The 16,214-nt window shown below is 38.2% G+C and overlaps 1 protein-coding gene across 10 annotated transcripts in view; it reads left to right on the forward strand.

Moving 5' to 3' along the window:
- ABLIM2 (actin binding LIM protein family member 2) overlaps window positions 1-11,888 on the forward strand; it is a 137,830-nt gene extending 125,942 nt beyond the window's left edge. For all 10 annotated transcript variants that reach the window (XM_050337624.1, XM_050337623.1, XM_050337625.1 and 7 more), the window contains one exon: window positions 10,139-11,888. In XM_050337624.1, the coding sequence (XP_050193581.1) occupies window positions 10,139-10,252 (114 nt within the window). In that variant the 3' untranslated portion in view covers window positions 10,253-11,888. The remainder of the gene's footprint in view (window positions 1-10,138) is intronic.
- The last annotated feature ends 4,326 nt before the right edge of the window (window positions 11,889-16,214 follow it).

Below are 16,214 nucleotides of genomic sequence, written 5' to 3' on the forward strand. Positions count from 1 at the left end.
TTGCTTTTAAAAATGCATAGTTTTCTAAGGCCAAGAGGTATCTAGAGATTAGGAAGGCTCAACTGGTAATAAATGCACTCAAATAATAGTAATTCTTTCTTCAAAAGTACACGTATCTAAGCATAGAAACACTCAGCATGTTTTTGTTTGCCTGTTTTAACTCAGCAGTGAGACACAAGTACCTAGTTCCTTGTGTTTCTCTAGGAGATGTTTATGCCAACAGTGAACTAATGCACACAGATTGAGAACTGGTTATAGTGAGCAGCCTGCTGATTTTTAAATACATTGCTGGCTCTTTGACTTTTGAATAAATAGCCCAGATCTTGCTTTAGTATAAGCTGATTAGAAATGCGAGGAATTTACAGTAGATAAGGATTTGGCCAAGTAAGTTTTTTTAGAATCTTCTCTCTACCACAGTGCTGTTTATTGTAATGTTAGATGAAGGGAGCAGCATTCCCCTGAGCTATTCTAACAGGAAATGGTGAAGAACAAGTTCATTCAGATAATGCTGCAGAACAACAAAAGCAGTAGCACAGGGGTGGATTATACAACCTGAGTGGAGAAGAGGAATTGCACCCTCACAGCATCTGCAGATGGCATGAACTTGGGGAACCAGCAGTTAATGCTTAGGTGAGCAGAGCCTCCGTTCAGAGGGACTTGGCCAGGCTGGAGGAACGGTTGACAGACTTCATGAAGTTCAGTGCAGATAAATCCAGATTCCTGCGTTTGTGACTGAGTAATGCCATTCATCGGAACAAGATCGGGGAACATCAGGTACTTGCAGAAAAGTAAATGATGATCCTGGTGGAAAACAAGCAGAACATGATTCAGTAGCTCAGCTTTGTAGTAAAGGGATTATAGAGTAAAACATGCCCTTCTCGGATGTAGGCACTGGGGAGGCAACAGTCACCAGTTGCAGGAAGGGAAATTACAATTGAACACAAGGGGAAGGTTCCTCACTGAAAGAGTAGTGCAGTGAACAGGTTGCCCAAGAGGCTGTGGAGTCTCTATCCTTGAAGGCATGCAAAAGACAGCTGGACAAGGCCTTGAGGAACAAGGTCTGATTTTAAAGTTTTCCCTACTTTGAAGACCTCTATAAGTCCCTAGTTTGCTTAGATTGGTATATTCTGTGAAGACATAATATAATTACAAAACATGATTATTTGGTGAACTTGCTGCAACAGCATTTGAAAAAAATTACACAATTTGGTCTATCTTGGAACTTTTTTCTGTTTTTTTTTCTTTAGTGCAAGGACTTAAGTCCTTAAGTAAGTGTCCTGGAGAAAACTTCCCCATTTTGAACTTATGTCCTGAGTTTTCAGGGACTATCACCTTTGGATGGTACACATTAGCACATTCCTTACCTGGTGGTTTCCCAGTAGTGTTCCACATGGCCTTTTTCACTTTTTCCCAAAGGAAGTTGGGCTTAGGACACTTTTGAAAATCTTGATAAAACTCTTTAAAGTACTTGAATACCTTTTATTCTTTAAGCCTTAGGCTCCTAAAAGCATGTACTTGATACATTTATTTCAGATTAGATATTTTTTGTCTCGTCTTCATTCACATTCATGCGGTTCAGTGCTTGCAAATTCAAATTGATGGTTCTTGCCCAACTGAATAGATTTATTTCTTTTTTTCCTCCTGAAGTTGCTTTTATCACGGAGTATGAGATTTCTTTTGTGGTCACGGGCTGGTAGTTTTGAAAGCCAATATAGTTAGAGTCTTCTGTTTGGAAACCATCTTGCAGTGTTTTCATTTGATTGTCTTATCTTAATGTATCTTAGTTTTTTTAGCCTTTTTTTTGAAAGCATTATACCTTCATGCCTATCAAATGCAGTAGAAAGTAAATTATTCCAGTTTTTGTTTGAGCCTGTTCATTCTTTGTTTAACAAGGATACACTGAAACAACTGCAAAGTAAAAAAAGTATTGTGGAATGTCAAGTAGCAAAGTTTCATTTGCCACCTTGTTCTCTTGTAAACAGAAATGGGAGATTTAAACATGGGTGCGGTCTTGTTTGAACAGAGCACTCACAGTAATTTAAGCATACTTTTCCTCCTGGAACTACTTGTCTGGATTTGCTTTAGGGATAACATTTTTTTCCACTAGTTTTTATTCAGCAGTCACACTGGGTTCTAGCCATTTGGACTGCAAACATTTTAGGACTTGTTTCCTGTATTTGAGCCTGCATTTACAAGAGCCCAATCCTAGATGTCAGTCATACAAGTAATGCTGTGTGTCCCAGCTCCTCTGCAGCTCAGATGGGGAAAATCAGAGCAAAACTGGAATGCTGTGTGTTTTAACATAGAGAAGTGCAGTTTGTAGTTTGGGGCTGGATTTGAGGTTATGGGCTCACTTTGCAGTAAGGCTCATAGCCTGGGGTGAAAAAGTGCAAGTCACTGACTTCAGTGGAACTACTTCATACTGCTTAACTTGAAAAATGTATCTATGGCATTTCTTACTCTAGTCATGCGCTTGTGTTGTGATCAGTGATGCATGTCTGTATCAGTTTTCAAAGCCTTTACAAAATAAGCCATTATAAAATGAAAATATGCATTAGAAATGATGTGATATGATGTGAAAACTGATTTCTATGTGAATGGAAACACTGTAGCAGTGAACAGACATTAGATGTGGACCATTCATATTACAGATGCACTAAAGTCCAGACTAAGGGAAACTGGAAAGTCTGCTTTAACAAGGAGGTATTTTTTACCTAAATCAAATGAAATTTTTGAAACTCAAAATCTTCTTTATATTTTCATAATTCAGTATGGATTCTTATATTTGGGCTTATTTACGACTTATTTTTCTTAGTCATATTTTTCTTAATTGTATTTTTATCAGCAGTCTGCTGAAGGCAATGACTTATGTCAGTGTCAGCATGAAAATGTTCATGTGGTTGAATGACAGGATGATGCCATAGCTTATCCTCAGAGATAGATGTTCTATATGTACACTGTTTGCATAATATATTGATATACCTGAGAGAAATACTTGTATTTTTTTCAGTATGTTGTATCTTTATGGATGACTCAGCTAGGGAAAATCCTGACTATACAATGCTACTACAGAATATTTTCTGTGTGCCTTGTGATATTTCACAAGAGATTAGACTGGAAGTACCCCTGCAGTAGTAGTGCTGAGAGGAATGCAGCTTCTCTGTGAAACTTCATGGTGCCCTGAAATACTAAACAAGATTCATCCACAGATCCAGGAGCCTCGTGTAGTAGATGTTTGGGGTGACATCAGCATGGGGAAGGGTTTCAGACATCTTTTCTCACGGCTTTCCCTGGGAACCTTTTGGGGACCCACACTGCTATGTGGAGGGGGATCTACATCTTCTGCCAAGGCTTGGCTGGAGAAGGGCTCCATCTATGCAGGGATGTGACTAATTGTCCTCACCTCACATAACCACAATTGTAGTGCCTGCTGCCTTTTCAAACTCTGGTCAGTGGAGCTGCCCTGTTATCTTTAGTTCATTAGGTGGCAATTCATGCCGTTTCTTAACTTCCCCTCCTCTATCACATAATTACTTAATAGTTTGAAATATTTATTGAGCATGAAGCTTAATTACACTGCAGATGAGCAGAACATTCAATAGTCCCTTGGGAATCTGGCACATGTCTAATTACAGTTTTGTAATTAGCCATGCAGCACACTTAGAAGAAACATATAAGCCTGCCAAGCCCCAGCAGTGCAACAGAAATAGGGGTGAAGAGTGCAGACCTTGTGAAAGCAAAATGAGGATTCAAAAGTCAATAAAAAAAAAGAGAAAATTTTCCACAAAATTATAATTCAGCATCTGAAAGTATTATTTGGGCTAAGTTTGAAAGGCACGAGAGAAGGGAATAGAGTGGCAGGGAAGAAGAGAAAAACTAGGTTTTATTTCTGGATTTGTGAATCAGAGATTGGAAGTGTTACAAGGGCTTTGAACAAAAATGAATTGAAATAGACAACTACTTAAAATTGCACTCTATAAAACAGAGTGCACAGTAGTGCTTCAGACTGAGACTAGCTGAAAGATTGACTGCGGATTCAAACAAAGGCATTGTAATGCTCAGCTGTCATTTCCTATGAACATAATAAAACAAAAAGCAAAAGTGAAAGAAACCTGAAGTTTTAAATTTCTCTAGGAGTTAGGACTTTGATTTTTCTAGTCTTCAACTCATCACCTCCTACCACCCACTATGTTCTTTCATTGGTTCGATATTGACTCATGAGGACGTATGATATCCTCTGAATTTCCTGTGTCATCAGATTTTCACATGAGGACTCCCATCCAATTACTGACAAAGAATAGAGGTGCTTGTGCAGCGTGACCTGATCACCACTTGCTGCAGGACAGCTGTAGGTTAATTGAAATTTTCTCCTATTCACACAAATGCCATGTTTCTAAGTGTGCTGATTTTGGCTGGGGTAATTTTCTTCACAGTGCCTAGTACAGAGCTATGTTTTGGATTTGTGCTGAACACAGGGTGGATGATATAGCAATATTTTTGTTATTGCTGATCAGGGCTTACACAGAGCCAGCAAGGCCTTTTTTGCTTTTTGTACTGCCATACTGGTGAGGAGGCTGGGGGTCCATGGGAGTTTGGAGGGAGACACAGGTGACCCAAACTGACCAAAGGGATATTCCATATTGTATGACATCATGCTCAGTATATAAAGTAAAGGACAAAGGAGAAAGGGAAGATGTTTGGAGTGATGGTGTTTGTTTTCCCAAGTCACTGTTACGTGTGATGGGGCTGCTCTCCTGTGGATGGCTGAACACTTGCCTACCCTTGAGATGCAGTGAATTACTTCCTGGTTTTTCTTTGCTTGTGTGCACAGCTTTTGCTTTCTATATTAAACTGTCTTTATCTCAACCCATCTTCTAGCTTTTACCCTGCTGATTCTCTCCCCAGTCCTGGGGAAGTGAGCGAGTGGCAGCGTGGGGCTTGGTTGCTGGCTGGGGTTAAACCACGACACTAAGTATTAGTTTCAAGCATCTCTGAATTACATGAAAAAGCTCAATTATTCTTGGGGAAAAGAAATCTCATTTAATTAAATAAACATTTTAACTGTCTAGAATTATTACTGGCTTTTTGGCAGGCCACAGAAATCTAAAGACAAGCCTCATTAACTTACAGTGAAAAGCACTACTTCTTTCTGAGAACATTGAGGAGCAAGTATTTGAATGTGCAATTAATGACTTCTGTTCTGAGAGAGTCAAAAATGAGTGTGTGTTTGTACCATTCATTTTCATGCTCATGTTTCATAGAGCATGAGGATTTTCTATTCTAGTGGTTGCATTGCAGTGGAGAGGCTTAGCACAGCCCGTTGCTTAGTTCTGTATATCATAATAACAAACATCTGCATTTTAATTCTTCTGCTGTGCATTTGTATGTTTTAGGAGAGCTAGCTACATAATTACAGCAGGGTGGGGTGACCCTGCTTACACAGTGCTGTGCCCTATAGGTAACATCCAGGTGAGGAATAACAGCAGCAGCATTTGGTTCCCAAACTGCAGGCTACTTTCAGGCTTCCCAAACTGAGATCCCAAGGTTGTGATCCCATCTCTCTAATCCAAAATGCTGTCAGTGCAGGTGAGAGATTGTGCTTCTGAAAACATGATTCCTCTTCCATGGATGCATCCCAGTGGACCCTCAGTACTTTACTGAACTTGAGCTTCACTGTCTTTTTCTGATTTCACATGCAAGCTGGCACAAAATGCTGTCCAGAACAAAAGATTGTGCATTATTGACTTTACAAGCCCCAGATTAATACAATTTTTTTTTTCAAAACATGATGCCATAGTCCTTTGTATTGTAGAAATTTCAACTTATTCCAAATGCTGACGTTCTGATACTGTGAGCTCCAGTATAGCAACCTTTTTAGTGAAGAACCATCTTGAAACTGTTTACTTTTTCTTTTAGCAAGGTTTTCAGGTAGCATCATGTTAACATCATTATGTCAGTTCCAAAATTACCTCACTTAAATACAGTCAGTTCAGAGTGTGGGCAGAATTGGACCATATCATGGTCCTCTCTACTCTCCTCGGTGTCTGCAACATGCCCAGCTTTGCTGTTGATGCAGAGCAGAGAAGGAGATTGAGTTAAGCTGCCTGAATATGGCCAAACTGTCACAAAGGGAACTAGGAATCACTTACTAGCACACTGTAAAACACCCAGACTTCCTATGTAAACAAGGCCAACACTAGTAAAAAAAAAGGGAATGAATGTTACTTTTAGTAATAAGTTTGGCCATTTCTTTAATGTCCCAATGATGCATTATTAATGTAGCTGGATATTTTAAGCAGACCCATTCCTAAAAAAAAAAAAAGGAAAAAGAAATCATGTTCTTGGCCTTGTAAAGCACTGCTTTACACACATATATTCTCTCACACCTCAGGATGAATATCCTGCCTATTCCTTACTCATAATTTTCAATTTCCCTTCTTTTGTTTGACTAATGAGACAAGGTAATGCTTCAGTTAAGACAAATTAATATTCCAGTAGCTGAGAAGAAGCATAAATCAGTCCAAGATTTCTTAGCGGTGCATTTTTCTTACCTATAGGTTTGGAAAGATCTCTAGGTTTTAAAGCTATAAGGTTTAGGAAAGTCCCAACAATAGTGCAGACAAAGTTTAATATCACATACACAAAGAAAAGTATGAACATTAACTTCCCACACCGCCCTATTCCCATGGTGTTTAGACCCTTCAAATACTTGTAGACATTTACCATATTTCCCCTCAGTCATTGTTTGGCTGAGCTTTTAAATGCTTAGGCCTTTTACTCTTTTCTCATAAATCAAACTGCAACCCATGATTACTTCCGTTACTTTTATCTGAAGCTTTGCCAGTTTGATGACATCTTTCTGGGATCAAGATTTATTCCAAAATTCGAAGACAAAACTGTATTCATTGCTGTTCTAAGGTCAGTCCCAAAGCTAGAGCTCATGATGCTTAAGAAAGGGATGGTGAAAGTTTCTGAGATGCAGAGAGAAAACAGTGGGAATTATGCTACACTGGGCGCAGACTGGTGTCCTCAGAGAGGGTTCAGACCAAAGGGGAGGTGTTCCTTTCGACTAGATTTATTTTTGCATGTGGGTAATGCATTGATGGAGTAAGAAACTGCTAATATTGCAGTCTGGTTTTTAGTGCTTGAGATGAGAGCATACGTGGAAGAAAATTGAAAGCAGAGAAACTGTCTAGTGGAGTGGAAATGGAAATAAGTGAACTTTTGCTTTCCCCATCTCAGTCACTGTATCCTTGGGCTGGAAACTCTCAACTGCTTTTGTAACAGGCAGAACCAACTGAAAACTTGTGTAAGGAGGAAAAAAAATGGTGCTGTTGTAAAACAAATCTTTGATACAATTAGAAAACGAGTGCATGCAAAGAACGAAGGTGATGTCATCTGGACACAAGCACAAGAGCACAGTGCACAACTAATTCATACTGTCTTGGATAGCTGTGTGTGGACTGAATAATCACTAAGCCTAAGGGCAAAGCAAAATGATAGATGGCAAAGTACAGCATGGGAGAGCAATGGAGCAAATGCACAGCTTACACTGAGATGTGTGGCAAGCTTTATTGGAAGGTGAAGGTATAGTGAGTATTTGGCACCCTAGAGAGATGGGGTGATATGGGCTTGCTGAGTTTCCCTCCACTGGCCTTCAGTACTGAAACAGGTCTGATGAGACCACAGCAGTTTTCAGGAATACAAGGAGTAAATTACCTCAGGAAAATGGTGAAAAAATACTCCTTTTAAAGTTTTACATTTTCTATGGCTTTGGATGATTGGCAAAGTGGATTTACCTGAAGGGTATAGGCTTTCTCATTTTCTCTTTGAGAATGAACTACATTTTGTCACTGTTTTCTCCTGACTGAGGCATCATCTCAAGTCTTATTCACAATCTAGAAATTAGAATAAAATGCAATATGATACGCTTAGCTCATCTGGACTTCTTTTTCAATTCCACAACCTATAGACATGTTCCTCGCTGTGAGAAATTGCTGAAGTTAAGCTTGCTCTCATTTGTCCACTGAATTACCAGGAAAATGTTTTTAAAAAATCAGTGCAGAGAAGAGTTACTTTTTCTTTCCAAGCCCAGTAGAACTAAATCCTGTCAGTGAGAGATTGTTTCTAAAATACATTGTCAGATGTTGCTCATTTCCATGCAAAAAGGGGTCTTCTTTGCCAAATATGCATGGCATGTTTGTTCCGTGCTATGAGCAGCGCTTGTGATGGGTTGCTGTCATTGGTCAAATGAAAAATGAAGGCTCAGTTCCAAACTCTTAGTCACTGTTGTTCTGAATATGTGGAATCTCAAGGGGAAAAAACCAAGGCTGTCCTTTTTTAAGAAACCACAAGGCCCAATGATGACCATTCAAGGTAATTATATGTAGTAATTTCTTACAAAAAATTTCATTAGTTTGCCTTGAGTAATTTACATGACAAAGTCATTATTAATAAGTGGAAAGTAAAATTTTACCTCCGTACTTGTCAAAAAAAGTACCTTTGTAAGATAGGGCAAATGGGACTGTGTTCATCCTGGTCAGGTAAACCATTGTGGGATTGCCAGGGCATGTTAGCTTGCTCCCTGCCACAATTTTGGCTAATATAGGGTAGCACTTTTCCAGGTCATGCCGGGACCTGATCGGAATGCTGGACAACCTTGGCCTGTTTGAACTCCTGATACATAGTTTAAAGGACCCAGTGGCTCCCCTTCCCCTGGAAGTGCTGTGCTCCCTCCTACCTTCAGCATATTGCCCTCAGTGTTTGCTGGTAGCATTCATTATTCATACTTTTGAGGACTTTGTCTCCTTTAACATTACTCCAGGCTTGCTTGCTGGCATGTGTCTGGAGAGTGAGTAATGTGGACTAGATGGTGTTTTTAAGCCTTCTCCAAGTGATGAGGACATTGAACCCAGGTTTTTCACCACCTGGGAAGTCCTGCAGCCAGGAGGCAGTGAGCTGAAAGGAAAGGGCTGATATCCTTCCCTTGAAATGATACAGTTGTCTAATTTGTGAAGAGTTTGATTCTGCTATGTGAGGCAAGTCCAAGCATTTCTTGTGCTTAGCAGCTTTGTGGGACCTAATTTTTGGATTCAAGTGGTACTTCAGCAATTGCTGAAATGCTGAGGGGATTACCTGGGTGTGCCTGGAAGAACTGTGTTTGGGGAGCCTCAAGTCAAGAGCTTGGTTGGAGAGGAGTGAAATTGGAGGGTTCTTCCCAGGTTTCAAGGAAATCTGTGTGGAAGGTGGGAGTCCATGTATAAAAATGTGATTTGCAATTATCTTTGCACTGAATCTGTCCCTTAACTCATCAGAAACAGAGAACCGTAACTGATACTGCTGAAGTGCTTGAGAAAGGGTTAATCCACAATTATCAGAAGAGTTTTACATTATATTAATTTCTGATTTATACATTTACCTCTTCTGCCTTTTCTTAATTAGGGAATTGTTATCCTACCTCCTTTAAATTCTTTATATTGGATTTCTTCCCTTTCTCTCAATCTTTTTACTTTTTTTTTTTTTTTTTTTTTTTTTTAAAAGAAAAAACAACCTGAATCACAGAAACATTAAATAGAAGGATATTTCTTGACATTTAGAAAAAAAACAACTTTATCCAACTTGGACTTCTGCCTAGAGTCTATGCCCATGGTTAAGCACATTTTGGATTTAAGAATTTAGCAATGTGCTCTCTCCTTTGTTACAAGGCTGCTATTAGTGGACCAGTGTGGTGTCCACTGCTCTCATTAAAGATCAAGGCAAAACAAATCCAACTCTGAAATTACATTGTTATCAATCTCTTTAAAGTCCTGGAATGACTTACATTTGTTTCAGTGTGCTCTGTCATCAAGCACTCTGGATAAACACATACTTTTTCCCAAAAACCATAGCATATGCTCAGTTGGAACTATATTGAAAAGGCTTTTTTTTTTTCAAAAGTCACTACTGCCATCAATAATTTAATTTCCCAGCTACTCTGAGTTCATTTGGTTTTGATGCAATCTTTTTCAGAACCAATTTTGGAATTTAAATGCAAACCCTAATGCATTATTTTGTGGTGTGTTTTAAAAACTTAGGAAGGGCAGAAATAGTCCTGCGCACAGATGAACTTAATAATACCTTTTATATTTTCATTTTCAAGAGGCATTTGTCCCCTGAAGAGTTCCAGGAAGTCTTCAAAATGAGCATTGAGGAATTTGATCGTCTGGCACTTTGGAAGCGGAATGACCTGAAGAAAAAGGCCCTGCTTTTCTAAACCCTCCTGGATAAAATATGTGCTTAATCAAAACAAAAATAGTCTTGCCAGAACTATCACATGCACTTGCTGTTGAACCATTGTCCAGCTTCATTGTGTTAGTATGTGTCGGGGGAAACAAGACAGATTAGATGGTAATGTGTTGGGATACAGAGAATTTGCTAATCCTGCATTTCCAGCCGGTTTTGTCAGTAACTCCTGGTCCTACCCAGTTTACAGTGTGCGAAAAATCTAGCTTTAAATTTATTGTTGCTTGCAGTTATTGCTTGATGCAAGTGGAAATTCTGAAAGGAAGAGAAAAAAGTGTAGCTGTGACACAGGAAATGCATCCAACGTTTTTTTCCATTAGGTTTTATAATGCAATTTTTACAGAATCAAGTAAGTAATTCATATAAAATTTTCCAGTGGGGGATCACATGCTATTAAAAATATGGTAAAAGCCAAAGAAAAGCATATCTGCAAGCAATTATTGCAATTGTTTATGTGTGGTACTTTTTAAGAATGAAAGCAAAAATATGGAAGCACCTTAATTCTACTTCTTATATTTAAACACAGCATACTCTTTCAAAGGTCCTATTTGTCTAGAAGGTAACTAGCTATCTTTAATTACAACACCAGAGTTTTTATTTTATTAAGAATATATTGTGACATAAAACGGTTATAATTACTAAAATGTATACAGACCTACTTAAAGATTTAGTCCCATTCATCAGGAAAACTGAAGCCTTATACAAAACTGGTTTAAGAGAGTATTGTGCCAGTTGACTGTGTTCTCCTACTAGTTCAGAGTGTTTGGAGAACTTTTTTTTTACATTTCATGCTGATAAAAATACCATGCAATCTTAATTAGTATGTAGATAGATCTATCTAACTATAAAAGAATTATTTTCATTATTATATGTCTTAAGTGAAGACATTCTTACTTTCTCAACTTTCTGGCTTTACATGATAAGCCATGAGAACTGTGATGGCAATTGGTAGATGTGGAAATGGAACAGTTCAGCATAAAATGTAACAAAAAAAGCTTGGTGTGCTCTATCAGTAATACAGCGAGTTATAATCAAATATATAAAACCCTCATGCATTACTATTTGCATGTTTCTGTACAAATCAATTTGAAAAGAAACAAACCTATGTGATACTGGTGCAGTACCTTGAAACTATCTTAAATAACAAGGAAAGCTAACAAAATCTAAGCATTTGATATGAGTGTTAGACCATAATATCTCTTCCAGCTGAAAGACGGTATTAAATTTAATAGTTTCATAAGGTCAGAAGTATGGTTGCTGACAAAGAATGTTTTAAAGTGAGTTGCTAGTTTTGTGTGATACTAAAAGAGCATTACAAAAAGTATGTTTTTCAGCCACGTGTCAGTATTTTGCATTTTTACTGCCTTGAATGTTTGTACTCACCTCCTACTTCACTATGTCTTTTTGCATTTCCTTAAGGTAACTGGTTAATATATGCACTACAACACACTATTTCAACTTGGAAAAATCATAGCATTGAACATGCCTTCTTCTAACTAACATTTAAACTCCATGCTGTTGGAAATAAATATTTTCTCATGACCTAAATGTTTTGTCTGATGATACAAATGTTTAAAAAAATTCATTAAAACAAAGACATAACTGAATGACTTTTCTAATGTGTGTGTAATTTTTACTGTTGATCTGGATGGGATCTTCCCATGATATTAATGTAATGCTCACTGAGGAGAGTGTTGACTGTACTTCAGAATGTCAAGTTACTGTAAAGTTGGTCATGATTTAAACAATCCATCAAGGAACTGTCACATTTCACCAAGCAACAGCTGCTTCGCTGGTGATGGACATTGTAGAGAACCTTTGGCCAGTTTTAAATGAGAGTACCTGTAGACCACAACCTCAGAATAGCTTGTTATGTTCTGCCTGCACACAAAAACCGGCAGCACACTGAAATGAGTCAGTCCTAAACATGATCAGCAAGGCCCACTGCTACTATGAAAAGCTAAATCCAACAGAACAACTGGTGAGAGAATGATGATGAGGAAGTTAGATGTTAGTGAAGACCGCTCTTCTCATCTACACCTTCCTGGGAAATCAGACTGATTACAGGCATCTTCTTACTAAGTAAAAAAACTGCAGGTTGATCAGATATGTCAGTGCAGATCAGCTTTAATATGGAACTTTATAAATAATTTGAAAATTTCCTTCCCACAGGAGCTGTTGTACTGGTGTAGGATTCAACCTATGCCCTTAGGAAAAAGTGCATTACTAAGAAGCAGATATGATCAACAGCTCTGTGCTTCTGTACTGTTCTATTTATCAAAAGATGTATGGCTGATGGCAAGTGAGGATGGCAAGGATCATGTGAGCTGCTTGACCCATTTACACTGTTTTGAGAAAGTTAATCTGGTATAGTGTCAACACCCTTAAAAGTGTCTCTTGAAGGTCCTTGCCCTACCTGAGCTAAATCAAATACAACTTTTTATTTTACATACCCCCATGTAGACATTTTCATTCACAAGCATCAGTTCTTATCATAGTGTACAACTGTATTAGGAGTAGTATCCCATCATCTTTCTATATTTGCTTACAAGTCCCTCTGTCATTCTGTGTTCCCTTTTATGGTCAATGAAGATTAAAAAAGCTCTTCAGTCACATCCTAATGTTCAAAACTAGTGAGATGAATTTCCCAGAGCCTATTCCTGTCCACTGCATATAAAAAAAGCCAGTCTCACTGCGGAAGTGTACATTGCAGGCTGTCTAATCTCGGATTAATTCTATACCTACAGTCTATCAGTGAAAATAAGCCAGATTTTATCAAGTTGGTGGAATACCAGTCTTACAAACCACTGGCAGTTCCTAGACCATGTTACCAAATCACTTTCAAGCCACCGTGAAAGTACTTTGAATTGTACAGATCTCACAAAACACCCTAACACGGTAATTCTTTGTGTTCATTATACTATTCACTAAACAGGCATGTATCCCATGCCAAACACACAAAAATGTTTTGAAAGACAGTCAGTTTATCAACTTACGTTCCTACTGCCAGCCAAAACCAAAAAGGAATTTTGGCTTTCATACACAAAACTTTTGCTAACTTTAGAAGAACAAGTACTCTTGTGTGTCCTTCTTGTTTCATTTTCCTGAAAGTTTGAAATGGTCTGTAGATGCCTGTTTTGTGCAAAGGTGGCTCAACTCGGTAAGCTGTTCGTTTTGTCAGATGATACATGCCAGTGTATCACTCTATATTTAAAGCATCTACTGTCATATGGTATAGTGACCTATTCAGTTATGTTTTCTAGCCTAACTAAATTCACATTTACAGTATGATATGGTGTGCTGGATTTGGCACCAACCCAGTGTAAAACAGCCATAAAGTGAGTAACATTGTAATTCACTGCTAACTTCTGTACATCACCTAAATTTCATAAACCAGACCATAAACCATAGAATACAGGATTTCTGTTTCTAAAATTGATCATGTTTTCCTCATTTAAAAATTGCAAATTGGAATTTTATTCATGTAGTTTTCTTTCAGGAACTTTGGGTGACTAATTAAATGTGAATAGACTAACGTGCATAGTCAGTATTCTGGTTTATTTTAATAGAGTTCCATATGCTAATCTTAAATAGCATTATGAAATGGAAAATGCATTTCAGAGTAATGAGATAAGACTTTGCCAGATTATTCCATCTGATAGTGTGGTCTGGTGCTGGCAGTAAAAAACTGAGAGTCTCGACAAATCACAGGCTTTTTTCAGATAACGCTCTTTAGAGTTATTAAGTTACTGTTCTATCGTCTTGTTTTCAAGGACATGCTGTCTTTCAGCATTTTGTTAAGTATGGATATGGCTGTGCAGCTCAAAAGGATCAATATGGGTCTTGGTGAAACTTATTTTGATATGTATACAAGAGGCAAGGGAATTCTGTCAGAGATTTCATTTTCATTCTTGGATCTGAGTTGTATGTCTCAGCTGTTCATGACAACCCTGATGTATGACCTAATTCTCACCTCATGTATTTTAAAGAAGACATGTCTCAAACACAGCAATGAAAGAGCCAACTTATTTCATCATCTTAGTCTTTGAGACAAAGGATCACATGGATTTTTGTGGTTGCCGAGGAGTATCTGACCAACAATTCCAGATAGGAAACCAGGCATGTCAGATTACCATTATAGCTGTCTGAGAAGGCTGGACATTTTTGTCCGACCTTCTTCTATTTCTTTTATTTGTGGTTCAGGGGAGAACTCTGAAACCTGTAATTGCAGAAACAAGAAAATACACAGTTGTGAGACACTACCTGGTATCTAGTAAACCTCTGAGACAAGGCTAGTTTTACATGAACAAAAAAAGATATAGTTCAGACCAAGACAGATGCCTTGTCTTACATTCCTCATTTTGATTTTTAGGAGCCATCTATTTAACATTTCCCTAGTTCGAACAAGCCAGGCCATTAATTTTATCAGCATTTTCACAGATCTGCAGGAAAATGCTGTTCTGCTATTTGCAAATGAGATAGGTGAGATCCCAGGCACTTCTGTCTGTCTGGTGCATGAGCTTCAGAGTGTACATTTATTCATATTCTCCTGCCCCTTTGTTTTGTGTGTGAGGAAAAGGGCAGAGCTGTGTTCTTCTAAGGTTCCTAAGGTCTAGAGTGACCCTTGGCCAATGTGATTATTTGATAGGTCACAGTCATGGCTACCATTTTTCAGATATCTCGAATATCTGAAAAAAAGACAACTGTTTTTTATACCACAATGACAAGTGTAACCCTCTTGTACATGTAAAATTATATCGGAGGTTGCACCCCTTCTTAATATCCAGGCTGCTTCTGAGGTATGGCCTAATCCTTAAAGGCTCAAGGGAGCTGCTGGCTCAGGCTTTTTGAGTCTTTGTACCCCTCCTCAAAACCACCACCTCTGTGAGTTACTGCTGAGAGAAGTAAGTAGTTCTAATTGTTCTTACTTTCATGTTTTATCCCATTTTCTTCCTACCACTCAGTGTTTGACATCTCAACCACTATGCATGCAGCTATGTGTAAGGTAGGTTCCTTTTTTTTTTTTTTTTCCAGTGGTTCCACAAACCTCTGCAGCACCCAAGAGCTTGTGAGCAGCCAGGCCTTCCCTGCCAGACTGCCCAAGCAGCAGCTCCAGAGCAATCGGGAGGAAATCAAAACCAGACAAAAGTACTTTGTCTCACCTAGGTAAATGTATCATGATTCGGGCTTTAAGGAAGAGGTTTACTGTCTTAGCTATGATGTATTTGCCTTTTGTTAGAAGACTGTACACCCTTGATTTCTGTTTCTGAATCTTGTTACATTTTTGTCCTGGATGATTTGCTGTTGACCTGTTTTCTCCATTTGCTATGATACGTTCTTTTATTACATCCTCTAACTCATCTCTCCGCAAAAAATTGCAATGTTCTCCATTTCTTTTGAGATTTAAACCTTTCTCTGCCCTTGATAATTCTTCTGCAAACTCCTCTCAGCCCATTGTACCTCATATTCAGGAATGGTCTGACAAAATAAAGGCATTGCAGTGTTTGCTTCATATTTGCCATGTTGTGTCAAGCACTGTATTTTTTTTTTAATGGGGGAAAAAGAAAACTTAGAACGATTGACTTTTTGTTACAAATCTACATTATGCTGAAGCTTTGCTTGACCTAACCTCACTATTGCAAGGGTTTTTTTTCCTCCCAAGTGGACATGATTCTGAACTCTAACATGAGTCATTATTATTTCTTGCACTACTACTATAAATTTTTTATTATTAACAGATAATTAAGAAGGTACCATGATTGATAGCAAATTAAACAGTTGAGGTTGTTAATGGTCTGTCTGAATTTGCTTTCAGTTCTCTGACCTGGAATAATTCCATTGAGGAACAAGGTTAAAACTCTTCGTGTCACTTGATGGTTTTGCTAGTCAGACTTTAAAAAAAATTCTCTCAAGTTAAGGATGTGGAGTATAGA

Source organism: Myiozetetes cayanensis, unplaced genomic scaffold (genome assembly GCF_022539395.1).
Source record: "Myiozetetes cayanensis isolate MyiCay16 unplaced genomic scaffold, myiCay2020 scf7, whole genome shotgun sequence".
Taxonomy (NCBI): Eukaryota; Metazoa; Chordata; class Aves; order Passeriformes; family Tyrannidae; genus Myiozetetes; species Myiozetetes cayanensis.